General features: G+C 40.1%; 1 protein-coding gene across 1 annotated transcript in view; it reads right to left on the bottom strand.

Annotated features, from left to right (window-relative positions):
- Window positions 1-533: 533 nt before the first annotated feature.
- The window catches only part of PPP1R1C (protein phosphatase 1 regulatory inhibitor subunit 1C), a 109190-nt gene continuing 98735 nt past the window's right edge, over window positions 534-10988 (bottom strand). The window contains exon 5 of the mRNA XM_084798032.1: window positions 534-1559. Within this exon, the coding sequence (XP_084654158.1) occupies window positions 1471-1559 (89 nt within the window). The 3' untranslated portion in view covers window positions 534-1470. The remainder of the gene's footprint in view (window positions 1560-10988) is intronic.

Below are 10988 nucleotides of genomic sequence, written 5' to 3'. Positions count from 1 at the left end.
AGAGACAATTGGCTCTCTCTTCCTGTCAGGTAGGTTGCCAGTTGGCGACAGGTGTTCTTACCATTGACCTCTGTCACCAGCCCCTTCCCTTAATGGTTTTTGAGAAAATTTCTTTACAAATGAAACATTTGAATCTCATTAAAACCAACAGCATAGGAACAAAATTATTTATCCCCACAAACTGCATTCATATATTATGAATAATTAATGAGCTCAGAGCTAAAGTCATACTGATATATGCCCACTATTTTACAGAGCCTCACTCTAACCCAGCTCCAGAGAACAAGTGAACTTTCCTTTATTTTTATGTCCAAAAAGAGTAATTTCCTAGGGAAAAAAACTCATTTAAAAATAGTTGCTGATATGCAAGTAACAACAACTAATTTTTTAAAAGACCACGAATTTGAAAAGGAGTACATGGGAGAGCTTCGAGAGAGGAAAGGAGAGGGAAAATGATGTAATACTAATCTCAAAAATAACAGAAAAATTTAAACACCACAAAAGTAGTTGTTGAACTAATGGATGAGTCTATGTCTGAATAAACACATTTTTTATTCTATTACAGGGAAAACTAATAAAACACTAATGGTTTATTAGAATGCAGTAAGACTGAGGGCAGATCTATTGGGTGAATATTTGCATATACAAAGCCCTGGGCTCATCCACTAGCACCAAGGAAAGAAAAATGTAACAAGAAAAACCCAGACAATCTAAAAGCAATACAAAGTCGATGGCTTAACTTCAAGTAGTTAAAAAAGAGAGCAGAAGAGATTTGGTGTCTTTTATTATAAATTTAGCATTTTCCTTTCAATGGTTAGATGATGCTGAGAAACCAACATTGCACAACTTAGAAAAAGAAGCGACATTTGGTTCTTTAGGTAACCATTAACACACCGCTGGGGGGAAAACATTTCCCGTCTGATGTGGTGTTTTGAGTCAAGACAACTGACATCTACCCATCATTGTCTTCTCAAAGTAACTGTGGTCTGATCTATTGGCAGAAGCATGCTAAATGCAGGTATTAGCTTAGAAGCTTCCATAGACATTTCTCTTCCATTAATTTCCCACTCACAATCACCCCAAGCTCACTTAGTATTCATTTTGTCCTCTTAGAGTCATGCTCTCTACGTTTGACTTTAGAATGTAAATCCTATTAGCAGTCCAGAAGGAGTTAAGTGTTGGCAGTATCAAAGTGAGAACATTTGGATGGTAGCGAGTTCCTAGGGATGATTAGTTTAAGAGAAAACCCGCTGTAAAATAAATGCCTATTCTTTACTGCAAGTGGTACACGACACCCTGCACTGGGTCTCACAGTCCAGTCAAGAAGGCTTCCGTGAGGACCACACTGCTGTGAGTGTGAGGATGAGACAGGAGACGGTGCTGGAGGTGGAGCTTTGGAGTACCGTTGGGAATTCAGGAGAGTGTACAGTCCAGTAACTCTCAGCAAGTCCTCCTGCTGCAGGTGGGTAATTAATGGTCCCACTTCTTTTCTCTTTCGCTTGCGTTTTCTTCTTCTTCAGGGAACGCTGATCCATTCTGGCCTTTCAGATGCTTAACCCCTGAAATTATAAAATGTGCAGAATTCAAGCGATTTTACTTCTGGCAGTTCCATCGTTTTGCTGAAAAAGTTAATGAAAAGTGGGGTGGAAAACTTTTCAGTGTGTGTGTGTGTGTGTGTGTGTGTGTGTGTGTGTGTTTCTCCCAAGAGTGTTAACAGTGTATCCTGTATGAAACCTTTTTATTCACTGAGCAGTAAAAACACACCCAGACAAATTTCCATTCGAGACAGGGTATCTTTTGTAATTACACCTTCTCCATTAAAGATTGCATCACTGTCTATTAAAACCTTGTTAACTAAAGATCTGCTCACAGGCTCTTATTATAATTCTAGGTATCGTTTAGTGAAAATATTGCTTTTGGCATCACTGAACTCAGGTACAAGGAAGACCTTTCAAAGTCATAATACCAAAGAGATGTATGCCATTTCTGTAATGTGTAAACAAAAAAGGTAACAGTGACAGTATTGTTATCCTTAAAAAAAAAATTGGATCCATAACATACTCACTGGATTATGGAATTCTTTTATTCAAAATTCTTCACTATCTAGGCCCACGTAGCAGAAGAGCCTGTGGGCATACCTTTGACCATACCAGGTGCTCAGCTGACCTGGCCTTCCCTGCCGCCCGGGCCTCAGTTCCCACTGTGTTTTCTTTCTACCTCTCCTAGTAATTTCTGCTCTAAGTATCGGCTGACCACTTCAAGGTCACTTGAGCCCCTAAGCTTTTCTCCTTCTGTTGTCAATGGCAAAAACTGTTCTCCTCCTCCCACATCTAACTATCTTCCATCCACCCTTCAGGCACCTGCTCCTCACGTGGCGTTAGGAAGTCGTTTCTCATGTCTACCTGCTGCATTTGATCCTTTCGTATGCGGATCAGCTTTACAGAATTTTGCTCACATCTTCCTCATTAGGCAAAACTCACTGATGCTAGCTAGAGACGGTGTAATTTCACTCTGGAGTCCCAGACAGGATGCTGCCCTGACAGTAAGTGTCCATTAAGAATTAGTCTAACTGATTGACCGAATTAACGAAGAAACCATGTAGTATATGCTCTGCCAACTTTACAATAATTTATCTTCAGATTTTACTTGTTATTGTAAATCTGAACTACAACATCAGAAGATCACCACTACAGCCACATTTAACCTGCACAGTTATATTCACGGCCCCTTGGCTATACTGTTTTAAGACAATATGGTGGCTGATACCAGCATGGGTTATATTTTTTCATAAATTTTTATATTTTGGACAATTGATTTATGAGATTTTTCTGAGAACCATGAAAAAAAATGTTTGAGTTAGAACTGAAAATTAAAAGCAAGGCATGGCTCACACTTTCTGTAAAACCAAGACCGAAGAGACACGTAAACTTGTATGCATCACTGCACTAGGCTCACCGTACAACATGGCAAGAAATGATATGTGGACTTGGTGCATATTATCTTACAACAATATTTGATCAGGTGCAATAATATTTTAACATGCATACAGCGATAGCTCACAGTTCCTGTTGACACAAGACTAGAGAGAAAGTTATTATTAGGAATTGAAAATTACTTCATATTACAATAAGCTACATGGAAAAGAAGTCTAAATGCTGAGGGGAAAGGAGGGGAGTTCATTGCATCTGAGGAGCCACTCTGCTGGAGCTTTGCATGTGTAGCTCACCAACCCTCAGAAGAAGCCTGTGGTGTAAATACCTAGTAGGGGTGTTGAGATTCTGAGAATGCAAGTGGTTTGTTCCACACTGTAACGTCCGGGTGGTGCTAAGGGGAGTTCTAGCACACCCTTCTGTGTTACTGGGTGGAGAAATCACAGGGCTCCATCGTCAAGGCATCTCAGCTGAATTTTTAACTTTTAAGATGCTAACCCACACTCTACTCAGCTATCAAAAACCAAGAAATCCTTCCATCTTCTCATGTCATCTTCAATCTCTTTCTTTAGGGATTTGAAATTTTTTTCAAACAGGTCCTTCACTTGTTTAGTAAGAGTAACTCCTAAGTACTTTATATTACTTGTGGCTAATGAGAAGGGTGTAGTTTTCCTAATTTCTTCCTCTGCAAGCTTGTCATTTGTGTATAGGAAGGCTACAGACTTTTTTGAGTTAATTTTGTATCCAGCCAATTTGCTGAAGGTGTTTATCAGCTGTAGGAGTTCTCTGGGAACACCAACAGCCCAGGCATTAATGTCAACAATTAATAAATGGGACCTCATGAGGCTGAAAAGCTTCTGTAAGGCAGATGACACCGTAAAGAGTACAAAGCGACAGTCTACAGACTGGGAAAAGATCTTCACTAACCCCACATCTGACAAAGGTCTAATATCCAAAATATATAAAGAACTCAAGAAATTAAATACCACCAAACCAAATAACCCAATCGAGAAATGGGGCATGGAACTAAACAGAGAATTCTCAACAGAGGAATATCAAATGGCTGAGAAACACTTAAAGAAATGCTCAACCTCCTTAATCATCAGGGAAATGCAAATCAAAACAACGCTGAGATTCCATCTTACACCCATCAGAATGGCTAAGATCAAAAATTCAAGCGACACCACATGCTGGCGAGGATGTGGGGAGAGAGGAACACTCCTTCATTGCTGGTGGGAATGCAAACTAGTACAACCACTTTGGAAATCTATCTGGTGCTATCTCAGAAAAATGGGAATAGGGCTTCCTCAGGACCCAGCTATTCCACTCCTTGGAATATACCCTGAAGATGCTCCAGCACACAGCAAGAAAATTTGCTCAACCATGTTCATAGCAGCCCTATTCATAATAGCCAGAACATGGAAACAGCCTAAGTGTCCCTCAGTAGAAGAATGGATAAAGAAACTGTGGTACATATACACTATGGAATACTATTCAGCTATTAAAAACAAGGAATTCCCAAAATTTGTGGATAAATGGATTGAGCTAGAAATGATCATAATGAGTGAGTTAACTCAGAAACAGAAAGACTCAAATGGTATATACTCACTTATATCTGCATATTAGCCCAACGGGCATGTCCCACGAAAGCCTTCACTTACCAGGAAACAGAGACAGAGGAGAGGACATTCTAGTGGGACTCTAGATGTGAGATTCATGAGAGAAAGGCAAAGTAGAAGGACCCAGAGGGTCCTAGGAGCCTACAAGTAGAACATTATGATAGGCAGATTTGGGCACAGGGGTCCCACTCAAACTAGGCACCAGACAAGGACAATACAGGCGGTAAACCTTAAACCCCTACCCAGATCTAGACAATGGACAGAACACTCTCCACAGTAAAGTGGAGAGTGGGATATTACGTTCTCACACACTCTGGTGCCACACCTCTGACCATGTCCCCTGGATGGGGAGACCTGATGGCACTCAGAGGAAGGACAGCAGGTTACCAAGAAGAGACTTGATACCCTATGATCATATAGAGGGGGAGGTAATCCCCCTCAGGAACTGTCATAGGGGAGGGGAATAAGGGGAAAATGGGAGGGAGGGAAGAATGGGAGGATACAAGGGACGGGATAACCATTGAGATGTAACAAGAATAAATTAATAAAAAAAAAAAAAAAAAAAAAAACCAAGAAATCTTGAAATTTGCAGGCAAATGGATGGAACTAGAAATGATCATCCTGAGTGAGGTAACCCAGACCCAGAAAGACACTCACAGTCTATACTCACTTATAAATGGATATTAGCCCAATATAGATGTCCTTTGAGAGACTACACCCAGTGGGGGTTCGGGACTGATATGGGGACTTGCAGCTGGACTCAGGACCAAATGCTGAGAGTTGTATGGAAGAGTGAGGGACATGGAAGGACCTGGAGGAGTCAGGAGCTCCACAGGGAGACCATCCAGGCCGGCAGATATGGACTCAGGGGCGCCACCTAACCGATGCACCAACCGAGGACACTGCATACAAAGAACCTTGACCCCCCCTGTTCAGATGTAGCTGATGGACAGCTCATTCTCCATGTGGGTGGGAAGGGGAGGCTGCCTCTGACATGAACTCTGGTGTCTGCAATTTGAGCGAGGGGATAGCAATTGGGATATATCGGGAATAAATTATATTTAATTAATTATTGATGATAATAGAAACAATGCCAGTACACACTCTCTAGCCATTCGCTATGATGTACCAACAGAAAACCTGAGACTCTTAGCCTTTTGAAATTGTCAGGTTTCATGCACCCGGCACTCATTTTCCTGAGCAGAGCTTGAGAATCCCTCCCCAAGTTACGGAAAAGCCCCACTGACCCCAGCGCTAGCTCCAGTCGTCTATGAGATAATGAAATTGTGCTTGAGAACTTAAATGCATATTAGTGACCTAATGTTGATACTAATCTGGGTAAGTGCAAAATCAATAGAAAGCAACATGCCAACATGCTTAACCATTAGCCAATCACTCCTCAGTTTTGAGTACAGGTCTGTTTGATTATCCTGATTTGCATTGTATTTCCTTTTATAATAACAACGGCCATAGATTTATGTAAGGTATGCTTTTTTTTTTAATAAAACCACCCTGAATGAAGGGGAAAAAGGCAAGCAAAAGGTTCGATGAGGACGAGCTCGTAACAGAGATGTCCCGAAGAACACTTATCGCAAATGCTTTTATTTCTAAAGCAGTTTGCTGTAATGCCTTCTCTCAGTTGAAGGGTGGATAGAGTTGATTAATTTTTGTCTTGCACCCCCTGTGAGCCACTATTCTCCCTTTGCCTATCAGCAGTACTCATTTGTTATAGGCCCAATGCTGTTGACATTAAAGTGTAGGGTCGGCTAGTACATATCCTATAATGCCATTCGTTCTCCACAGATTTCGTGTTTCAGTTTTCTTTAAATACACATTCAGTAGTTGAGCCATCCCATACATAGACAGAGAATAGACTATTCAGGAGGCATTAATTCTGAGAGATGCATGAGAAAAGCCTTTCCCCTATACATGGTCTGTGATGGCTCACATATCAGTCAGAACCCAGGACAAGTGTAGACTCAGTCATGACTGCACACAAGCAGGAGACAAAGGGACCTCAGAAAGCACAACGGAGTCACCTTTCACACAATAACATGAGCACACAGAACAGTGGCTATACATAAATCCAGGTTACCTAGCACGCATCAGTGAAAATATGAAGAAAATGGAGCTGGAGGCAAAGTAGACTGAACAAAGAAGAAACAGAAAAGGACAGACAATGCTCACAGGCAGAGCACTTAAGCGTGTGGTCCCACTGAACTCTGTGAAGCAGGTCATTTGGCAGGCAGGCACAGGAGGACTGCCACAGCTTATGCTTAGCTTGCTCTAAACAGTGAGTTCCAGGCTAACTAGGGACACATAGCATGCTGATGTCTCAAAAAGATATTATGGGGGCCACTCTGGCTGATTTTAATTAGGTGAACCATTTCCATGTGATGTTATAGAAGCTTTTGTTGCCGGAAGCAGAGCATGTGATTTTATTGACCTGCTCCCAATGACAGGGTCAGCAGTTTGGGAAAGAGACTTGGCCTCTTGCCGTCAGGCTGTGTGTATCAGAAAAACTATTCTGTAGGAAAAACACCTGAAAATGGAAAGTTGGGGATACAAAAATATTAAGAGAAGATAAAACTAGAGATGACATGGGGCACGGGCTTAGGGCTGGTGATAAGCACATGAATGAATTTAGTGGAAAGTATTAATGATGAGCAGAGTAAGCTCTGCCGATGGGTGAATCATGGCTGCAACTTGGGGAGTAGTAATTTAGACAGCCATTTACAGAGCGGTAAGCTGGCTAATAGCGATCTTGTTATCTATGCAAACACTATTTGCAAACCATATTGAACAAGCCTTCGATTTCTGAAAGTCTGCTGTGTACAAATGAATTATTTCTGTGGTCCTAGCCAGGCTACTCACTAATGGTTCAGCTTATTTAAAATTCAATGTCAGGCAAAGTCTATTTAACCTCTAATGTGGCCCTCAGAGCAGCCTCCCAGTAAAGGCCTATCATCTCTCGTAGATTAGAATGTGTTTTGTCTTTCCTAAAATGATTTCATATATATTGTATTTTGTCTAATACTCTTACCATTCACTTATTAATACACTGAAGTCACAGAGATCAAGTGACATATTGATATTTTTTTTTAAAAAAAGGATCACCACAAATCTCTACCATTTTACTTTAGTTGAAGTAACTTGGTGCAGTAGACAACATAGTCCACCTCCACTCTAATACAATGAGTGCACAGTGGCATAAACTTCATGTTCATGCAGAACCACTTCACTTAACTCTCCCTCACTTCCCCTCAGAATAAATGCAGAGTTTGGTTTTCCATGTCACATAGAGATCGGGATGTATGTATATATTTATGACTTTTTTACCTATTTACTTTGCCAAAGTAAAAAGGCCAAAGTAAAAAAAAATTGAAAAAGTTAGCAATTAGTAGCATGAAACAAGTAAAGAACATGCTATCTCATAAACCACTGTTGGGTGTGAGCTCAGATAACACCTTTGGACAAAACCTGGCATCACCTCACACCATGTAAAGAGCCACATATTTACCAGCAAGGTTGAGGCTAGGGTCAGGCAGAATATGAAAATGAACATGCATATGTGTTTGGAGAGGCTATGACTCTTTTAGAAAAATATACGTATATATTTTATATAGTATATATACAATTATACACCATAATTGTGCCTTTTAACATACATATTGTTAATGTTGATATGACAGTATTTAGAGTCACCTAGAAGACATATTTGTTGTTCTTGTAAAGACAATTCCAAGGAATTTTAATTGAGTGGGGAACCTCCACACTGAATATGACCAGTGCTCTACAGTGGGCTACAGTCCTGGACAGAATCAGAGGGGAAAGTTTGCTGAGCACCAGCAAGTATTTCTCTCAACGTTTTTACAGTGGATGCAATGCAATGCATGGCCTCACTGTAACTTCCCTGCCATGAGGAACTATATCCCACACTGTAGACCAAAATAGACCCTAAGTTGTTTTTCTCAGCTTTTTGTCTCAATGGAGAGAAGCATAATTAACACAGATATATAAAATATTATATGTATTTCATATCATGAAGATTCTACTGTCCAGCCTAGGGAGAAAACCACATTGATTGACAGCCTGCTTTTGCCTTCTGTAGTTAAGCGCTCATCTGATACTCTTTTTCCCATGAAGATAAAGGAGTCTTCCATGACTGTAAAAGTAGACATCTATTTTAAGGCTACATGTAGTGATGCTGAACAGTATTCTGCAATTTTACTTTAGAAAGAATCAAAATGGCTCCCTTTTTTTGCAAGACTTGCTTGGCATTGATTGAATGCAATATCCCTACAATTAAAAAGAGTGAATTGAAGGTAGTTAGCCTTCAAAGCTCTATAAGTAAAACAGCAGAAGGAGAACGTTATTCAGAGCCACAGATGCACTGATATTGAGAGAAGGGTGTATAGTGCTGGCAATGTAGAGAGGTTTGCCTTCCAGGAAGGCACTTTCCTGTTGAAGCAATGTTTACCACAGCCTCATGTCAATGGGTACTCCAGTTGAGTAAGATGACCCAGCTCTGACTGAAGCTTGCTGAGGAAACCCTTTGGCAATCTGATCTCAAGGAGGGAAGGCCCTATGAATTAGTAATTTTGTATTCTAGTGTTATAGGCCAGTCTCTGGCATACATTTCATTGGATATGAATATCCCAAGTTTAACTGACTCAGTGACCATGAAGAAGAATAATTTTGAGAGCCTATCTATCTGAAAGGATGATTTTGATGTCGAATTTGTCATTGTGGCAACTTGGAGGGATCTCTGGTATCAGGAAATTAATATCATCGGAATCAAGGCTGACCAAAAATCCATAGCAACCAAGCCTTTATGGTATTTTTGAAAACTAATAAATACAACTGTAGAACAGAAATGGCTCCATATTAGTGTGGTATAGTGTAAACAACTACCTTGACAAAAGAAGAAAAAGCAACAGAAGACAGCAAGGATAGTTTTTCCAACCGGTCACTTAGAACAACTGAACACAGATAAGCAAACTATCCCAAAGCTAACACAAAATGCAAACGTAAAAGTCCTAGAAAACAACACAGGAGCAAATCTTCATTTTAGCAAGGACTTCAGACACAGTACCAGAGACATGGTCTCTGAGAGGAAAGCACTTGATAATCTGGTCTTTATTAAAACTAGGAAACTGCCTTGTAGATTCAACATCAAGAAAAACAAGCCAAGCCAAAGACTGTGTAAATAAAACGTGCAACAAAGACACATCTGTTAAAAGTCTATTGTGTAAATAAACCAAGGACCCCTTAACCCCAACAATAAGAAACAGAACAACATAACTACAAATGAACAAATACTACGTAAGCAGGCCTTCAAAAAAGAAAATACGTGGATGACTCATGAGTATAGCCAAACGTATTCAATATCACACGCCATTAGAAATCTTTGAAATAAGACATTGAGACGCCACGACACATACGGAAGACTGGCAGACATCCCGATTGCTGATAATGACAAATGGTGGAGAAGGCATAAGAATGCTCATTCTTCACTGGAAGAAATTAAAAGTGGTACACAGGTTGCAAGACATTTTTAGTCACACATTCAGAAGCTAATCATATTCTCTAGGCTAGAGAGATGGCTTGGCAGTTAAGAGCACTTACTGATCTCCCACAGGACCTGAGTTCAGTTGCAAGCATGCACATGGATGGTCACAGCCATCTTTAACTTCAGTCCCAGGGGGGTTCAATGTCTTCTTCTGACCTTGGCAGGCACCAGGCGTACATGGCATACACAAACATGGATGCTGACAGAATGCCCATACACATAAAACAACAATTTTAAAATAATAAATAAAATAGAAACTAACCATTCTCATGGCATGCAGAATTTTCTCTTCAGTACTTACTGAGATGAATTTTTTTAAAAAGTGTCTATAAACACACACAAAAAGGCCCAAATATGGAATTATCAAGAGATCTTTTGGTAGATAAACAATCTGGTATTTATCTAGGCAATAGAACATTATGCAGTGTTTTTAAAAAAGAAGAAAAGAAGAAGAAATGTTGTGGCACATGCCTGTAATTCCAGAACTTGAGGAGGCAAAGGCAGGTGGATCTCTGTGAGTTTGAGGCCAGCTTGGTCTACAAAGTGAGTCCAGGACAACCAAGGATATACAGAGAAACCCTGTCTCGAAAAACCAAAAGAGATAAGAAAAGAAAAGAAATGCTGCAAAAAGATAAAGGATAAACTTGTAAGGATACTAATAAGTGAAAAGATCCAATGTGAAAGAAAGTGCAACTCAATATATTATTTCAACTAAATGACGTTCTGGAAATAAACAAGACTGCAGAGGCAGGTCTGTGATTACTATAGTCAAATGAGGAGGAATGGGCAGACCAAGCATTGATGGCAGTGAGACTAACCTGTACTGTATTACACTAGTAGATACAGATTACATATATTTGTCCAGGT

Source organism: Acomys minous, assembly GCF_964271855.1.
Source record: "Acomys minous genome assembly, chromosome: 10".
In the NCBI taxonomy this organism is placed as follows: Eukaryota; Metazoa; Chordata; class Mammalia; order Rodentia; family Muridae; genus Acomys; species Acomys minous.
This window is presented reverse-complemented; position numbering and strand designations above follow the sequence as displayed.